We start from the raw sequence: 20,471 nt of genomic DNA, 5'->3' as shown, positions 1-20,471 counted from the left end.
ACTTTGGAATAATACCCCCATCCCATTTCTGGGGATGAGGATATTATCCCTCCCTTCTAGAGGGAGAAGACATGTTGTAACCTACTTACCCGGTTAAAGTTAACCAGAGCCCCAGCATCACAAAATGGATGCTGCTGCCACAGACACGAGTCTGACCTCCTGCTGCTGGGAGTGATCCCGGCAAGGGAGGCTTGGACAATAGGTTTCCTGCCTTGGGAGGTGCTAGCACCACCCCAGACAGGCCTTAGTGTATTGGGGCAGGGAGGGATGAATAGAATGAGACATGCCTGGGGCACACAAGGTGTCCCGTGCATAGTCCAGTTCAAACCGGTGCTGGGGCACTCCAGTCCCAGTCCTGGCGCGAAACTGGACAAAGGGAAGGGGGTGTAACCACCCCCCTCCCAGGTCCCACCCATAAGGCGTGACCTAGCAGGTATCCCAGCACCCCAGATTAGTATAAGAGTGGGAGTTGGGCCTCAAGACTTTAGATTATCCTGAACCTGCAACTTGAACAGAAACTCTGGACCTTCGACGAAAGAAGAAGACTGAAGAATCTCCCTTGTGGCCCAGGAGTGGCTACCCTGTGCAAACAGGCACCATCAAGAGACTACCCTTTGCTTTGCTGAAGTTCTACGAGGGACCGACTGCAGAGCCCGACCAGAGCCTTGACTTCCAGACTTCTCCGATCCTGATCCACATCCACAGCCGTGCTGAGATCCATGGAGGCGACGAGAGACGTGGGACCGGCTACCTGGGAAAAGTGGCTAGTATCTTCAAGCGCAGCTTCTGAGGCACCCTCGAAGTTGTGCACCGGGGATTGAGAAGCCCCAACCCCAAGCACCATCTGCACCGAAGATCAGCCCCCCACACTCCACGAGTCCTGCGTGGGGCCCTTCTGCATTTTCCTGCTTGCCGCGTATGTCCGGTTGCTTGCCCGCTGGCTAGTGGCCTTTGAGACAACGCACCCTGAAATCTTCAGCGCTGGTTTGGCTCCTCCAGACTGGCTCCCGCTTCTTTGAAAAAGAGAAGCACCCCAGACCTTCCTGGTCTGCACCAGAAGCAAGTCCTCCGTTCTTCGTGGGTTCCGCTTGCCAAGGCTTGGTGAGTCCTAGTCCAACTTCAACGCCGCCGACAGCAAGAGCCTTCGTGGGACAGCTCGCCTCCTGGTCCTGGTCGTCCTCGACGTTCCCTGGTCCTCGTGGCTGCAGCGACAAGCTTCACCTTCACCTGCAATCTTCACGACATCGCCTGGTTCCTTCCTGGTTCCACGTGGTCACTGGCTAGTGACCTTGACTCTGTCGCCTCTGCTTGCAGGTATCCTTTCTTCCTGATCCCAGCCTTGGGATCCACCGGACACTCTTCACTGACTGCCTGTCAGCATCTTTCTTCAGGCATCCATAGGAGTCGACGACGAAACCCGACGCAACTTCACACCTATGCACCCGCAGCCTGTGGGCTAGGTAACTTGGGTACTCCGGTGCTCATCAGGGTAGTGGCTATCCTAGTGTCTAGTTTTCCAGTCTCGACTTCCTAGCTACTCCGGAAGTGTCCTAAATCTATTTAATTCAAAACTGTACTATTTCTATCGATTATACGCATTACGCGTGAGTGTTTCCACTCTGCACCTGAATCCCGTGGGCCTCCCACTTCCTAACCTTTGGTAGTATAGTGTAGCCCCAGCGATTCCCTAGGCCTAGGCCTATCCTATTTCCGTGACAGTGGTCCTTATACCACTTACTTAGTATATGGTTTGCGTGGCCCCTAGGGCCTAACTGTATTACTTACCTGTGTGACTTAATGTATGCTTAAATAAGACTGTGTTGTACTTACCTCTAATCTCATAAAGAGTGCTGAGGGTTTGTCTAGAATAAATACACTTTATTTTGATATATATCTGTTGTGGTGTCCTTTCATTTGGTATTCAAGGGATTATATATGGTATCACAGCTGGCTTCACATGCCATTCAGAGTTTAGCCTAAGACTGCTCTTGTCCATGCTACCACTAGGATAGCTGGTCTATAAGGTTGACTTTACAACCAATCACCATAAGGGTTGTTTGGACTGATATAAGGTGTACACTAGAACTAGTGACATCATACCTCAGGCCAACTTCTCACACTAACATAAAGAGCCAGGTTGATGTGTTGAGGGAGATCGTTCCATGTCCCGGGTTCCATGCAGAGGAATGAGCAACCTCTAGTTTTCCTTTTGCAGATGTGGCGATTGTGTGCGAGTGAGAGTGAGGCAGAGAATAGGTGTCTGGCGGGCTGTTGAAGTGTATGTGGCTGTTCGGGTCCTGTGTTGTGTAGGGCTTTGTATGTGTGCATGAATGTAAATGTAAATGTATGTATGTATGTGTCTTGTAAAGCGCACTGCTGCCCTGAGGCGTCGTGGCGCTGTAGACCGCTGGGGAACCCGTCCTGGCTATCCCTGTGAGATGGTCCCTCCAGGGTATCTCCAAGGTGAAACCAGGCATCCCCGGCGAATGTGGGGGGCCGTTGTGGAGATGAGGCAAGCTAATGCCCAGAGTTGCCGAGTGTGTTCCTGGTTAGAGTAGGTACCGAGGCGAGAATTATCGAGTCCGTTTTGACCCTGGTCCACGACCCTGCCGCGTCGGGAATTGAACCCTGGTCCCTGGCCGATTCTCTGCTTACGGATCGGCCGCCTCTAACCAGTGAGCCACACCTCTCCATGAGAAGTTTGAATTGGCTGCGCTTGTGAATGGGGAGCCAGAGAAACTTTGTGAGGTACGGTGTGATTTGAGTGAGGCATTGGAGTTTTAGACTAAATCTTACGGCTGCGTTCTGGATGGTCTGGAGTATGTGTAGGATTTGTTTGGAGATTAAGGCATAGAAAGTGTTACCATAGTGCTGCCTGCTGGTGATGAGTGCTTGTGTGACAGTCTGTCTGGTGTTCTGAGACAACCATTTGAAGATCTTTCTCAGTGTGCATAGGATGTGGAAACAGGAGGTGAACACTGCGTTGACTTGACTGTCACGTTGAGCTTGTCATCTCTGATGATCCCTAGGTTTCTTGCATGGTCTGTGGGTCCCAACTCTGATGGCCACCAGGTGGAATCCCATGGGGAGGTCTTTTTGCTGAAGACCAGTACTTCGGTCTTGTCGGAGTTGGGCTTAATGCAAAAACAACAATTGATGGACAGAATGCAGAACAATGTCGTACATTCACAACAGTACAAAGATCTGGGCCTAAATCCATCGTTTTTTTGCTCACCATACCATTCCAGTTCGGACCCAGCCATATGAAAATCAATCTTGACCCTGCGCCCAATGGGAACAGTCCAGCCCGAACTGCCAGGCCAGGTCCTCCCTGGACTGGAAACAAGCATCCTAGGACCGGTTTTGGGCTTTCAGCCCTCATCAGCCAGGATAGCTTGACTCCAGTTGCATGGAGAGCACGGGACCCACGTCTGGGCATACCCGTCCCACTCGGGGTGACAAATGCAAAAACAACAATTGATGGACAGAATGCAGAACAATGTCATACATTCACCCCAGTACAGAGATCTGGGCCTAAATCCATCGTTTTTTTTCTGACCATGCCATTCCAGTTTGGACCCAGCCATATGTAAATCAGTCTTGACCCTGCACCCAATGGGAACAGTCCAGCCCGAACTGCCAGGCCAGGTCCTCCCTGGACTGGAAACAAGCAACCTAGAACCGGTTTCGGGCTTTCAGCCCTCATCAGCCAGGATAGCTTGACTCCAGTGGCATGGAGTTGGGCTTCAGGCAGTTGGTTCCCAACCAGTTTGCTACTATGGTCATGAAATTGGTGAAGTTGATTCTGGTGATGTTTGTCTTGTCCATCAGGGAGATGATGAGTTGGGTGTCATCGACATAGGAGATGACGGTGATGTTTTGTGATCGGATGATGGTGGCGAGCGGTGTCATGTATATGTTGAAAAGGCTGGGGCTGACGGATGATCCCTGTAAGACACTGTATATCAGTTTCTTGTTCTCTGATATGAAGGGTGGCACCCTGAACCTTTGGGTTCATCCATTTGTGAGCGTATCCTTGTGCGCCAATCTCATGGAGTCTGCTGATGAAGGTGTCGAGGGAGACAGTGTCAAAGGCCCCGGAGAGGTCGAGCAGGATGAAGGGCGGCTGGTTCTCCTTGATCCTGGATGTTTCGAATATTGTCAGTGGTCGCGATGAATGCAGTTTCAGCGAGGTGGTTGTTTCTAAATCCTGATTGCTTGTTGTCTACCTTGTCTATTCAACATACCGAATTGCCCTTTAAACACAAACAAAGCAACACTTGTACTTGCTTTTTAATTATGACATGTTTGGGTGCTTTTATTGCACAAAATGTAGGGGTATAACATCCCAGATTTCACAGAGACCCATAAAATATGGAAAGCATTTTTACGAATTGCTGTGACATATGGGTTTTGTCTTCATAATTACAGCCAAACACTCTGCAAAGGTTTACTACTGTCAGGGCCGCCAAGATTATATGCATAAATGTAGGATCAAATCACGCATTGTGTCATCCCTATTTAAATTAGTTAGAAAGACAAGCAAATTAAGTGACATTATGCAACATATTCTCGGGTAGGATTATATAACAAGCTAGATGAACTAAGCTAATTTGCGATTGCAAACCCTGTGATTTGCAACATCACAGGGTTTGGCACTGCAAAAAATGGCTATTTCCTATCAGGAGTCAGAAATGTGTTTCTGGCTCGTAAAATGAGATTTGCGACCCATGCTGAATTTTGAAGAGGCTTGAAATTGATGTTTTGTCCAAATTGCAATTCTGTATAATATGTATAATAGTTTGTGACTGCAATTTAGGTTGACAAACATCGACCCGTGACTGACTACTCAATGGAGGTGGTAACTGATTTGCAAAGGGGAATGAGTCCCTGTGGGATACCTTCAACCTTGGAAATTGCATTGGCAGCCTGGGGAAGAGTGGGCGTGATCTAGGGGACCATTGTCTTCTCGCCCCAATGTTTTCCAAAAATAAAAACTTGTATTTTTTAAAGTTTCACTGGTTCTTTTAAGGAGATTGCTGCTGTAAAAAAGAAATCTTGTTCAGGAATGCAAACACCGTAATTGTGGTCTGTGGTCCCTTCAGGCCCCCACCCCTGTGTTTGTGGCCAGTCACACGTGATCGTTAATTGTGGCTTGCCTAATTAATATTTAATATTTATTAGTCAGGTTATTTTCGACCATGTGAATGGGGATTTAGGTGAACTGACCTAATAGTACATAAGTCCATTCACAAAAATACTTAGTACATGATGCCAACCTTTTTTGCTGAAAACTGTCAACAATGTGGAATATTATTTGGTAAATGCATGAAATCCAAAGTTATGTAATAAACATGGCAGGCGCAAAATTGTATTACTCCACTGGCCATGGCCAATGTCTAGTGTTTATCAATAATCTTTAGAAAAGATAAATAAAACCTAAAAAAATCGAATTTCCATCAGGGGCCATTATCAGTTGTGCCTTGAAGCTTTATCTGTCTCTCTATTTTAAAGACAGAATGTGTTTTTTAAAAAAAGCAAAGTAGTGTTTTTTAATAAAATTCTACATTCTTTGCTACATAAGTATTTATTTTATTTCAGAAGGCCAAATATTAGAGTCCAATATTTAACTTTCTATATTTAATAAATATTTTTCTAAAAAAAACCCACCTTTTTCAAGCAAGCTTCTCTAAAATAAACAAGTAATGTACAGGGGTAAAGCTTGGTCAGTAAGATGGAGGGGGGAGTAAGAGTCAAATTTCCCAACAATCACGGCGGCATCTCATACTAAAATGCATTATTTGAGATGCAGAGCATGAGGGGGCCAAAGGGATAGCAGTGCGGATTGCTAGGGTTACTTGAAAGACAATGGGGCACAAGTATCAACCAAATTTGTGTTCACAAACGGGCCAATTCTCATAATCGGCCTGATTGCGAATGCAAAAAAGGCTTTTTACATGTATGAAAACCCATTTTGTGATTCTGTAATCTGTTACCGAATCGCAAAATGGGTTTGTGATTCGGTATTTGGAAGGGCATGTTTAGGGCGTCCCTTCCAAATAGCGAATCCAAATGGTTGTATCAATGTTTTGTGGCCGTGAATGCGGTCGCAAAACATTCACAATTTACCACCTACTTCAAGTAGGTCGTAACCCATACGCAAATAGGAGGGGTTCCCCACGGACCCCTTCCCCTTTGGGAATGGTTGCAAAAACGTTTTTAAGAGCAGGCATTGGTCCCATGGACCTCTGCCTGCTCTTAAAAAATTAAAAGAAAACTTTTCATTTTTTTTTTTTTTAATGCAACCTGTTTTCCTTTAAGGAAAACGAACTGCATTAAAAAAAAAAGATTGCTTTATTTAAAAGCAATCACGGACATGGTGGTCTACTAACCCTCGCAGGCCACCATCCCTTTAACAATTCCAAGGGGGTCGCAAATTTGATCTACCTCATTAATATTAATGAGGTAGGTCGATTTGCGACTCCTTTGGAATCGGTATATGACACTCTTGTAGTTTCATACATTGGAAATTGAGATTACCTAATTGCAATTCTCAGAAAATCGCAATTACGTAAACGCAATTTCCAATTTTGATACATGTGCCCCAATATGTTGTAAATAGCCAACAGTTTTGAAAACTTCAAAACTGAGAGGAGTGAGTGCGTGTGTATATGTTTTTGTCTTGCGTGTGCATGTCAAAATCCTAGGTGAAATCCCACAGCCACCTCACCATACCTGTCTGAAGACACCTGAACCCAACTATTTACTAAAAAAAACATTTATTAAGGGGGTGTAACTCCCCAAACACCCCCCTCAAGCCACACCCCTGATAACAAAAATATTGTAAAGTGAAATATGCATAATATTGCCCTTTGTCGCCATCTTGGGTTGTGGTAACAAATACAGCACTCAGCCTCCAGCCTTGTGGTTTACTTTGTCAGCCAGCAGAAATCCTCATGGTGTATGCAAGGACAAGAGGGTGTGAATTAGATGTATAGATTTTATTTATTTATTTGATGAGTTTTATATAGCGCTGGCTAGACCCGGAGGTATCGGAGCGCTTTACATGAGGTTGAGAACAAAACAATATTCCGTTACATAAGATACTAGAGCAATTTGCGAACGGGGAAAGCAGAAGCAATGGAGCAGAGGGGGTAGAGGGTGAAAGAGGAAAGGGGCAAAATACAAGAGGATGAACAGTGATTAAAAACATTGCATCAAAATACAGTTAACATCGGTTACTGGAAGAATTTTAAAGGTCCATATGGCGGAAGAGGAGCAAACCAAGCGGCGAGGAACAATCTGGAAGTCTAAGGCAACCGCAAGATGGAGGGATCAGGTCAAGTACCACAAGGACCACATAACAAAATGGCGGGGCTGCAGTTGAGCACATCCGTTCTGAAATCATAAAAAGGAACACCTACCCCAGGGGTAGGTTGATTGCTAGATCTATGGATGAATGAATGAATGGTAGATGGATAGTTTAATGGACTCATTAATGAACGGACAGGTAGAAGAACTAGCGGCTAGAAGGACGGGTGGAAATGTAGGTGGTTGGATAGATGGATACACAGACAGGTGGATAGCTCAATTATTATTGTGCGGAAGTCAGACATACCTGTTCTGTCCTGTGTTGGTTCCTGACTGAAAATTTAGTGTATGAAGCAAACAGTAAATGATAACTTTGGTTCGGTGCTGACAAAAGATATGGAAAGTATAGAAAAGAAAACAACATGTTAACAGGTCACGCGGTCGCCCCTTTCTAGAGAATGGCCTCCTGGAGAGACACTTGCCGGCAATGCTTGTTTGTCCCTCGAGGACACAGACATTGCCAAAAGCCTGCCTGTTGCCTAAGGCGAGAGCTGGATTTCCACGAACAGGAAGGCTGGAAGCATTCCGCACGGAAATGTACCAACGAGGCATAACTTGGCACACTGCTTGGTTACCATCTCACCCACCAGCCTCTCTGGAAAGCAAGTCCCAGGAAAGAGCCACAGAGACCAGCCTGAAGGCAAACTTGAACAAAGCTTAGGACCTAGTTTGGCGGAAGGCTACTACGTAACACAGGTGACAGAGATGACATCCGCCTGATTACAATTGTATTCAAGTGCACTTGTAATAAGGCTGATGAAATATAAGTCACATTTGTCACAGAGTAATCCTCTGCCAAATTCTAAAACATGACCAGAGCCTGAATCTCGCGCACACACACCGAATTCACAGATGCAGAGCAGGTAGTCGCTCGTTTGCTTACATCGCACCCAGAGCATGGAATGACCTCCCACAATGCATCAGAGCTTCCTCCTCACTACTTGACTTTTGCAAGAAGTTGAAGACCTGGCTCTTTGAATAATTCTGAGGGCACTACACGCCTGCACATCTGCTCAAGCGCCTGGATACCCTCACAGGTGATTAGTGCGCTCTGCAGATAGACATAAGATAACATGAGGTGTGCCGGCATGTACAGATATTTGGGCTGCAACATCTGAAAATCAAATATAGCTGTGACAGAGTTAGTCACCGGACAATCAGTCAGATATGATATGCACAATAAGAAACGTATTAAAACTTGTGTGTAATAATTATAATAACAATTCACCAGGCGCGGCCAGCACAGGTAAGAGCGGTGGGCTGTGGGGCAGGGCTGGGTGGTGGAGGAAGTCAACAGACGACCGTATATGTAAAATCAAATTTAAAAAATAAATAAAACCACTTACCATGTGCTTGCTGCATCGCCGAGTCGGCGATGAGGAGAGCGCAAGGTAAGTGGTTTTATTTATTTTTATATTTAATTTTACCTATCCCGTCATCTGTCGACTTCCCCCATCCCGCCCTGCCCCTGCCCGACCGCTCTTACCTGTGCCCGTTGTGCCTGCAATTAATGATCTTAATAATATTATAATGAGCTTACAAGTAAGCATAGCAATGATATACTAAAAAGTATAAAAACACACAAACACCTAAAGGACCACATTTAATTTCTTTATCACTCTCTAGTGACATCACAACCCATCTGCAATAAAAAAAAAAACTATGCTTCTAATTTACTATTATAATCAATTGCATTTGAGTTATTATGTCAGAGTGACATATCTGAGTCAGCCACAGTGTGATAGGTAGGTCCCTGAGCAAAATCACAGCTTTGGCCTAAACAATTAAGGGGTTATCTGCCTTTTTATCCCTCTTTTGTCTGAACAATTTACTTCTGAAAATTCACCATAATTGGGTGGTAAAGATATATATTATGGTGCAACCTTTATTAATTACAAGGCAAGATGGCTCTACAAGTAAGCAACAATCTGTGTGTCACCACACATTCTAACCCACAGTTGGCTCATATCCGTGCAACAAATTACAGACTGCATAATGGTGTTTTCATTTTTAATATATATTTCATATTCATTCTACTTTTTAGAAGAAGGATCAAAGAGACCAAAGATTCACAAAAAGAGCTTATTGTGGAAAGAAATGATGTACCCATGTTTTTATGAGGAATAAAATACCTCTGCTGTGTATTAAAAGGACATTGTAAAGAAGCTTGGCCATCTGCCGTCTCCCTCTATATGATTATGAACTTCTGAGTGACTTGCAATATCCTTATTACAAAAAAAATGCAGTGTAGCTAATTTGCTCTAACCATCATAATGTTCATAGAAGGAATAATAATGGATGAGATAAAGTACACCCTTTGTATACTATAAGGATATTGCATGTTTCGTCCATCATCTTTTTGTGTTACTATAGTTGCCCTAAGTGGGAAGGGGGGCCCAGACATGAGTCCTGTGCTCACTCTGCCACTTGATTCAAGCTAGCCTGGCTAATGAGGGGTGATATCCCGAAACCGGTCCAAGGATGCTTGTTTCCAGTCCAGGAAGGACCCTGCCTGGCAGTTTGGGATGGACTGTTCCCATGGGGAGCAGGGTCAAAACTGTTTTGCATATGGCTAGGTCCAAATTAGAATGGCATGGTGGGCAAAAAATGATGGATTTAGGCCCAGATTTCTGTAGTGGGGGTGAATGTTTGACAATGTTCAGCATTACATCTATCATCTTTTTGTGTTACCATAAGGATACTGCAAGTCAAAGAGGAGGTCTTTAATCATATCGAAGAACAAGACCTCATCATTTTATGTTGTATTCATTCTAAAAGATGGTCACACCTTACCCCTCCTCCTGTACCCCCCAGCCCCCCTTAAATTCTTGGCTCTTGCTCCTTCCACACAAAGAAAACATCTGGTTGCAGGTTATGCATCATGAATGTGAAATTTGTACTGTGAAAATAAATATATTAAGCAGTTTATAATTTCTTTCAAACACAACCATACACAGTTTCACATGAGTCAGTGTCAAGGTTACATTTGTGCATTAGAATATGTTGGGGGGAAAATGCAGAAAAAGTCCTACTTCCATGCACTTAACTGCCATGATGTCACAACTCAACTGTAATAATTTATCATAGTTGAGCAACTACAGTATGTTTTATTTCAGGTGACTAGTTATGTCAGATCTATCCTGTAATAAGAAAATAAAAAACACTTTGTATTCAGGGATTGCAGACTCCCACATATCATACGTGGATAAAGTTCCCTTGGCAGTATATTATGAAGACATTGCTAGTCACCAAGGAGCGCCGTGACCATGTAAAGGAACAAGGCCATAGGCTGACTTATTTTATACTGCCAACGGAACTCTGAAGGGACTTGCAATGTTAGTTTAAAGGATGGCAGATGACAGGGCCGGCTCTAGGGTGGTGCGATCGGTGTCACTGCACCGGGTGCTGACTTCAGGGGTGCTGTGTTTTCAAGTTTATTTTGGTTTTAAAAGCACCTGCTGCCGTCTTCCTTGCCTCCAGCAATTTCCAGGCAACAGTAAAAATGTCAAGATAACTCTGGTGATTAATGTTCTTCCTGGAGAGAGATCAGACTTTTGTGTAGTTGAGGTTTTGACGGATCATAAAATAGCACAGAGGATTAATATGCCTGCTGCAAAGAACGTGTACCATGCATATCACAAAGTACACATGACCGTTTATCTAAGAGAAATCCTTTTGTTACTTGTAGTTTATAAGTTAAAATCCTAATATAGAACATGATTTATTAACTGTCATCATAGAACTGCATTCACACTGCACACAAGTATAGATTAGAGCATAGATTAATGTTGCGAAAAGGGTTAATTTGGGTAGAAATCGATTCGTATTATTGAAGAGAACCCCCATCTCTGGTGTTCCGTTTTCAATTCAGAGTTTGAGCTTCTCCAGACCGAACCCTTTTTAACTATACTGCCTACCAGTATGGATGGCATGTCACTCCTATACCTTGTGGTCCTCTGGCTTATGTAAGACTTCCTATAACCTGATTTACGCACATACGATTGATTGTCTCTGTGTAATATGTGTGTGATGCAAAGTGCTCTGACACCCTGCACTGGTAAGAGTGGTGCTATATAACTAATTAAGGGGCATATCAGCAAGGGCGGGTGATAATTATCGCTAAGCGCACTTAGCGCTAGGATAATTATCACCGGCTATCTCTGCTTCCTATCGCGGAGATAGCGTGCTATCAGCAACACTTCTCTCCAAAGCGATAGAGATGCAAACGTTAGGTGGAAAACAGTGTGATTATCGCTGGAAATCCAGCGATAATCGCACTGTGACCGGCGATACCTTGCTGATAGGGCAGGGTGGTCTTAGCCATGTAATCCACCTCCCATTGGATTACATGGCTGAGTCAGAATTAAAGCAGGCGTAAGGAAAGTAGCGATAACCATGGTTAGCGCTATTTTTTATATCGCTATGCTTGTTAGCGATTCCCTTGATAATTGGAGAAATGTCGGTTAGCGACATTTCTCCAGTTATTTCTCATTAGAGATGCAAAGCTGGGCGTTCAGTAAACAGGCGCTAAGGCAAGAATTCACGCGGTAGCGTGACCTTGCTGATATAGCGATAAAATTATCGCCACTTTTCGGCCGAGAACGGCCGCAAAAGCAGCGATAATTTTTTATCGCCGCCTTGTAGATATGCCCCTAAATGCATTGAAAAGAGAGTGGTTATGGAGACTTGAGGGGCACGGTAAAAAGGTGGTAGTGAGGGAATCCGTGGTGGAGGTGGTCATTACCTGCACCATGGTTGGGTGCGCCAACAGGTATTGTCGCACCGGGCGCCACCAGTGCTAACCCCGGCCCTGGCAGAAGAAGTTGTATTTATTAGACTATGTGATCACACCTTTACCCATCCAGCCAAAAGCTCACTTTCTTGATCTCTTAATCCTTCATATGGAAGAGCATGGTGGCAGATATGTAGAATAAGTGTGGAATCTACTGTGTGAAACTCATGGCACCAGTATACAGCTGGTTATTTGTTGCAAAACAATTTTATGGGCATGTCTGTAAGTTAAGAATGTGTGGTAACATGTATGATAGTCGTCCCTGTGTATAATAAATTATCCCAGCTGTAGAAAAAACATGCTACCATTTGAGAGTTTTGTGGAAAGTTTGGAAGAACGGGCCTGAATAGCTTGTTTTTTTAGCTGTTTAAACGTCATTAAGCGTTCTGCTGAAAAAGCTTTCTTTCAAACTTTCTATTGGTTCTGGCAGAGACATTGTGACATCACAACTTAACTGTCATAGGTTGTTACAGTGAGGTAGCCAGATCGTTTTTTTATTAATAAGTTATTAGAGTAAATTAGCCACATAGTCTTCTTATAACAGGCAATGACAAAACTAGACTGCAATAAGAAAATTAGAGACAGATTTTTGAAAAAGGGGATGCGGGATTCCATGTATTTAAAAAACATTATAGACATATTTCTATATAGGAAGGGCAGGGAGTAAATCTATGGTCCCTTGAATTAGCTTGTGGACTATGTAATAAAACCAAGGTCAATAATAACAACAAAAATATTTCATTTTATATTGAATGTTATATAGCATCTCTCCTGCACGAATAGTTCTACTCCAGTCATTCAACACTTTCAGGGAAAGCTACGCGTGGCAATGATAAAAACGAAAATCCATTTGACCAGTTACAAATGGTGACTAGTTATGTCAGATGTATCCTGTAATAATAAAATTAAAGACATTTACTGGCACATGCATCAACCATTTTTGCGAGCGCAAACGGTGCGATTCGCAAAAGTCATCCTTTTACGCCCGCATCAACCTGTCAACCTCTCGCAAATTTAAGAAATTTCAAATTATTGAGATTTCTTAAATTGCGATTGCATTTAAGGAATGGCAAATTGCGATTCCTTAAATGCAATGCATGATGGAATGGCAAATTGCGATTCCTTAAATGCAATGCATGATGGAATCGCAAATTGCGATTTTGCCACTAGGGGGTGCAAATTACCATCAATTTGTACTTGATGGTGATTTTCAAAAACTTTGAAAAATGCACTAAAGTAAATTTTTCAAAGTTGTAGGTTACACACACATATCCCCTTGGGGCATGTGTGTGTGCAACATGTGTGCACAGATCAATTTCATGGTTGCAACAGGGTGTCCTTTTGACACCCTTGCACCCTTGAAATTGCATGCGCAATTTGCGAGTACCTATTGGCTCATAGGAAAGAATGGGAAGGCATTCCTTAATTGCGACTCGCAATTTTCGAGTCGCAATTAAGGAAAGTTTGGGAATCGCAAATTTTATAGCGATTCCTACATGCATAGACTTTTGCAATTCCTTAATTATGATTCCTTAATAATCGCAATTAAGGAATCGCAAAAGCCTACATTGATGCATGTGCCTGTTAGTTCACAGGGATTACAGAATCTTGAATTACATTGCTGCAATTTGTATTAAATGTGGCTACTAGATAAACACACAAGGAAGCGTTGTCTACTTAAGAAGAACTCACTTGAAGCCAATGGCCACGGAGTGTGTCCCGTAAATAGCGGTGCACCCCCTCATCCCACCATCTTGCTACCAGCAGAATGCTTTGGCAGTGACGCAGCCCCACAGCTGACGGTCCTTCTTTCTTCCTGAAAAATGAGGTGCACTCATTCAGCTTGGGCAGTGAGGCAGCACCTTAACCCCGGCAGTGCTACCACCCTGAGGTATAAAGCACACCACCTCAGACCATTGATACCACCGAGGCATGAAGCACACCACCTCCGACCATGGATACCGTGCTGAGGCATGAAGAACACCACCTCAGACCACGGAGACCACCGAGGCATGAAGCACACCACCTCAGACCACAGAGACCATGCCAAGGCATGAAGAACACCACCTCAGACCACGAATAACACCGAGGCATGAAGCACACCACCTGAGACTATGGATACCTCCTGAAGTATAAAGAACACATTTCCTCAGACCACGGACACCACTCTGAGACATGTAGCACACCACCTTAGACCACAGATACCACCGAGGCATGAAGCACACACCTCAGACACTGGATACCACCGAGGCATGAAGCATACCACCTCAGACCACGCATACCACCGAGGCATGAGGCACACACCTCAGACACTGGATACCACGAGGCATGAAGCATACCACCTCAGACCACACATACCACTCTGAGGCATGAAGCACACCACCTCAGACCATGGATACCACGGAAACATGAAGCACCCCACATCAGACCACGATACCACCCTAAGGCATAAAGAACACCACCTCAGAGCACGGAGGCATGAAGCACACCACCTCAAACCAGGGATACCATGCTAAGGCATGAAGGACACCACCTCAGACCACGGATACCACCCTGAGGCATGAAGCACACCACCTCAGACGATGGATACCATGCTGAGGCATGAAGAACAACTCCTCAGACCATGGATACCATTCTGAGGCATGAAGCACACCACCTCAGACCACAGATACCACCAAGGCATGAAGCACACAAACTCAGACCACAGATACCAACGAGGCATGAAGCATGTCACATCAGACCATGAAAACCATGCTGAGGCATGAAGAACAACTCCTCAGACCATGGATACCATGCTGAGGCATGAAGAACACTACCTCAGACCACGGACACCATCGAAGCATGAAGCACACCACCTCAGACCAGAGATACCACTGAGGCATGAAACACACCACCTCAGACCACAGATACCACTCTGAGGTATGAAACACACCAACCCAGACCACGGATACCACTGAGGCATGAAGCACACCACCTCAGACCACGAATACCAATCTGAGGCATGAAGAACACCACTTCAGACCACGTATACCACCAAGGCATAAAGCACACCACCTCAGACCACAGATACCATGCTGAGGCATGAAGAACACCACCTCAGACCATGGATACCACCGAGGCATGAAGCACACCACCTCAGACCACGGATATCACTGAGGCATAAAGCACACCACCTCAGACCACAGATACCACTCTGAGGCATGAAGAACACCACCTCAGACCCTGGATACCACCCTGAGGTATGAAGCACACCACCTCCGACCACGGATATCACCGAGGCATGAAGAAACCACCTCTGACCACGGATACCACTCTGAGACATGAAGCACACCACCTCAGACCACAGATACCACCGAGGCATGAAACACACCACATCAGACCATGGATACCACCCTACGGTATAAAGCACACCACCTCAGACCATGGATACCACGCTGAGGCATGACGCAGACCACCTCACCCCACGGATACCATCGAAGCATGGAGCACACCACCTCAGGCCATGGATACCACCCTAAGGTATAAAGCATACCACCTCAGACCACAGATACCACTCTGAGATATGAAGCACACCACCTCAGACCACGGATACCACCGAGGCATGAAGCACATCACATCAGACCATGGATACCACCCTACGGTGTAAAGCACACCACCTCAGACCACCGACACCACACTGAGGCATGACGCACACCATCTCAGACCACAAATACCACCGAAGCATGGAGCACAGCACCTCAGACCATGGATACCACCCTAGGGTATAAAGCACACCACCTCAGACCACGGATGCCATGCTGAGGCATGATGCACACCACCACAGATACCACCGGAGCATGGAGCACCCCACCTCAGACCTTGGATACTACTCTGAGGCATGAAGCTCACTCTCTTAGCTTGTACTGTGACACAGCACCTCAGCTAATGGCAGTGCTACCACCCTGAGGCATGAAACACTCACTGAGAATGGTACGCGATGCAGCACCTCAGCTACTAGATCTGCTACACCGAGGCACACCCTCAAGGCAAGGACAGTGACATAGCAGTGCTTCCAACCTGAGACCTGAGGTACACTCAACTTATGCAGAGACAAGGCACCTATGTTTCCTGCCTGCTGCCTTCATGAAGAAAGAGGCACTCTCCCTCAGCTTGAACAGTGACACAGAAACTCAGGTCGCTGCAGTGCTACCTACCTGAGGCATGAGACGCACTTTGCTTCTACAGTGACACAGCACCTTAGTCCACTGCCTGCTACCTTCTTGAAGAACAAGGCACGCTCACTTAGCTTGAGCATGAGGTTTACTCATCTTTTCAGTGATGCATCATCTCAGCCCACTGCCTGCTTGAAGAATGAGGCACTCACACTTAGAGGCATATTCATCTATTTATTTATAAAGGTTTTGAGTCGCCCTTGAGCCACGCAAGGCAACGCAAAATCTAGATGAAATTTACCAAAGCACGCAAGATCCACCTTGCGGTACATGGTAAATCTGGAGGAAAGTAAGGCAGAGAGAGTTGCTGCCTTGCGTAACTCTGCCCAAGGGAGGTGTTTAATGGGTGACGTGTGGGTGTTCCATGCATCTACCCATGGATTTTGGTGCATTCCCAGATTTGCAATGAGTGGTAGACCTGAAAATGTGCCAAATTGCTACACCTTTACAGTGGAGGCATAACGAGGAGAAATCTCATTATTAATCTACGTGGGCTGTATTCTGCAGCACACACACAAAGAGCAAAAAGCCTCAAATTATTGTTTTGGTGCAGAACGATGTTCCCTCCAGCACAAAAAGAATCCTGCCTGCAACGCAGGCACCCGTGCACCATTTTGCCGGAGGGCCTCCACTGGCACTAGGCAGCCATAAGTGTGCCAGCACAAGTAGAGAGCAGGAGTGTGCCATATACCCTGTTCTTCATGCCGCTCCCGTTTACGCAGCACAGCTATGTGTCTTGCTGTTTTGCATTGCATGTAAAAATTATAAATATGGCCCTTAGCTTTGGCAGTGACGCAGACACTCAGGCCATGACAGCACCACCACTCTGAGGCATGAGGCACTCTGTCATATTTTGGCTGGGAAGCAGCAGATAGCTCAAGAGCCCTGCTGCCTTCTGGAGACACGAGGCACTCACTCTTAGCTTAGAGTATCTGAATTCCTCTATTGCTTTATGTAACCCATACAAGCCAACATTTGAGAACAGATAAGAGGAACATTTAATATAAAATTATAAGAATGTATTTCCCATTTGACTTGCATTGAACAGGATACAGTTTCAGGTGAATGAAAGTGGAAATAAAGCCATTTTTGCTTTAAAATTCGACGGTCCCCCTCTTAAAGCGAGAGCATTGGCATTTATTGTGTTCCTCTGTGTTTACAGAAACACAAAGAGCATTGGAGTGCTGAAAAACAACAAGGTGCTGCTGCACAAAGCACACAAATATATTAAAAGTATATGTAAATAATTCATGCTTTAATTCATATAGGCCTTCTTTAGACTGATGGGGAAGTGGGATGCCCAGGGAAAGATGTTTATTACTCCCTGTTCAAGTGAACATTTCAAAAAGGGAATTAAAAATCCTTTTCTTGCAAACTCTCAGAATGAGTACGGCGAGAAACTGATCCTGTAAGGTCACATCTGGCAATAAATGTAACTGGTAAAATTAAACCAGGGAAAGAGTTGTTATTTGCGATGTTGTATTTGAAAGCATGCCGTTCCTGTAGATTTGAGTCCCGGGACACATTGTTGAGACTGAATATGGGACCATGTTCTTGCGAAAGGGTTGAGTCTGGAAAAATGCTGTTTCTGTCATTTCGCGTTTGGGAATAATTTGTTAAGAATTAATTTGTGAACATGTTGCTCTCATAGAGTTGGGTGTCTGAACAACTTCTTCTTGTAAGGTTAGGTATGTGATCAAGTTTATTCTGTTGGGTTACATTTAGAAACTTGTTTCTCCAGTAACTATAAGCTTGGGAGCAAATTTTTCCTGAACAGTTTAATCCGCGAACAAATTCATCCTTCATGGTCATGTCTGGAAACAAGTTGTTCCTGTCGTTTTTAGCTCTGTGAACACATTCTTACTATATGGTTATGTTTCGATACATGTTTTTCCTGTAGGTCTAAGTCTGGGACCAAGTTGTTATAACTGTATTTGTGAATATGTTCTTATAGATTTGAATCTGGGAACAGACACTTCTTGTAAGTTTATGTCTGGGATCACGTTTGCTCTTTTAGTTTACATTTAGAAACAAGCTTCTCCTGTGAATACAAGCTTGGCAACAAGTTTCTCTTACAAAATGTAATCCTCAAACAAATTCTTCCATCAAGGACATGTCAGGAAACAAGCTGGCTCTATAGGTTTGAGTCTGCGACATGTTTTACAGTTGAATCCATGAATATGTTCTTCCAACATAGCTGAATCGGGGAACAACCTGTTCTTATAAAGTTAAGTCTGAATTCAAATGTATCCTGTAAGGATACTTCTAGAATTAAGTTTCTTCTATGAGTTCGAGTCTGAGTCTGGGAACAAGTCCTATAAAGTTCAATCCTCAAACAAATTCAGCCATCAAAGTCATGTCTGAAAATAAGTTGTTCCTGCGAGTTTGAACCTGCTAACAAGTTGATCCTGTAAGAATGAATCTGGTAACATCTTCGCCTATAGTAATAAGTCTGGAAAGAAGGTGTTTCTGTAAGGTCAATTCTGGGAAGGAGTAGATGTAAGATTGCGCCTGGAAACAAGCTCCTTCTGTAGGTATGATGAATAAGGGGAACATTGTTGTTAATGCAGGTTTCAATCTGGGAACAGGGTTTTCCTGTAGGGTTGAGTCTGTGAACATGTTGTTCCTGTAAAGTTCGCTTGTGAATACGTTGCTCTGTGCGGTCAATCAGGGAGGGATACGTTAATCCTTTAACTTCGAGTCTGGGAACAAGTTGTTGCTCTAAGGTAAAGAGTTTGGTGTAAATTCCTCGGTAACGGCAGAGCGTCAACACTCACAGCTTTCGGTGCACTCCAATTAATGACAGTTACGGTGTTAAAAGGGGGGTGGGGGGGGGCAGGACATATACAGTTCTAAACAGCCCTGGGGCCGGCACGTACCTGTTTCTATGGCGTGCAGCCCTCTCGTCGCAAAGTGGAGCAGAGCAAACAGCTGTGACAGGCGCTGTAAAGTTGCCCCCTTGCCCGTGGCCATCTTCGCATTCTTCTCTAGGCGCGCGCTGCTGCCTCGTCTCCCAAGCGCTGCGAGCTGGTGGGGGCCGGGAGGATGCTGAGCATGTAACAGCTGTGCCGCTGGGATCACACGGTGACACCCCTGCCTCCGTCAGCCAGCCCCCCTGATTCCTCCCCCTCGGGGACAGAGGCAGGCCCAGAGGGGGCGAGTCACCCAGCCCATCCCCAGAGGCACCGGCCTGCGCGACGGATGAGGGGACCCCCGCTCTCCTACAGCCACAATGGTCTTTCGTGCCCTTTGTCGGCGGTACACCACCTCTGCCCCTCCTCTCCGGTCGAGGTTTGTGTCCTGGGGTAGTCATGGCGACTATGGCTGTTTAATAGAGCCACGGAAGACCCCGTGTAGGGGATAACGGGTAGGATGAGAAAGCATCGCTTTACAAACGGCCATTTGGCAAATTCTTCGATAACGCCGGGGGCTTGACCTCCGCTGACGTCGCTCTCACTTTGCCCTCTGTACAATAGGCTTTTAACGACGTACGCATCTATTTTAGGCTCCCACATTATGGCAGACAATGCTTGGGACAATAAAACCACACATCTGCCCTTTTTGGGATGCTGGACTGTAGAACAGCCACTCATTTCTTTTGTGTGGGTGAGAAAATCCCTGAACCTACAGACAGTGACGTAACAAGGGTGCCACGGGCGCTCATGCAGGCTGGAATAATGGACCACACGCACAGTTTGGCAGCAAATGACCCCCATGCCGGACTCTTGACCCTTCACAGCCCGAACCCCGGTGCCCCTGCACCTGCTTCTACTGTCCAGAGCCACGTCCTTGCCTGTAATACCTTTGGTCCAGTAAGCAGATGCAGACTTCCTACCTAAGGGGCTCAAAGGCAGGAAGATTGTATGTTTATTTCATGTGACTTTCAAGAGGTTCTGCATTCCTCGGGCAACAAAATTGTTAGCCCGGGCAACCGACTCAAAAGCTGCCTTAAAACACGCACACGAGAAGTCTTCAGGAGTAGCAAAAACGCCACAGACTTGTTTCTGAGTTTATTATTTTATTCGTATTATTTACAGTGGGCGTACTGTGCCCAGGAAAACACAAAGTTCTTTACAGGGAACCCAAAGCAGCCCTGG

The 20,471-nt window shown here is 45.2% G+C and overlaps 1 protein-coding gene across 1 annotated transcript in view; it reads right to left on the bottom strand.

The window, feature by feature from the left end:
• Window positions 1–19,616, bottom strand: part of LDLRAD2 (low density lipoprotein receptor class A domain containing 2) — a 145,405-nt gene extending 125,789 nt beyond the window's left edge. The window contains exon 1 of the mRNA XM_085608909.1: window positions 19,254–19,616. Coding sequence (XP_085465035.1) covers window positions 19,254–19,347 — 94 coding nt within the window. The 5' untranslated portion in view covers window positions 19,348–19,616. The remainder of the gene's footprint in view (window positions 1–19,253) is intronic.
• Window positions 19,617–20,471: the final 855 nt, after the last annotated feature.

Source organism: Triturus cristatus, chromosome 1_2 (assembly GCF_964204655.1).
Source record: "Triturus cristatus chromosome 1_2, aTriCri1.1, whole genome shotgun sequence".
NCBI lineage: Eukaryota > Metazoa > Chordata > Amphibia > Caudata > Salamandridae > Triturus > Triturus cristatus.
This window is presented reverse-complemented; position numbering and strand designations above follow the sequence as displayed.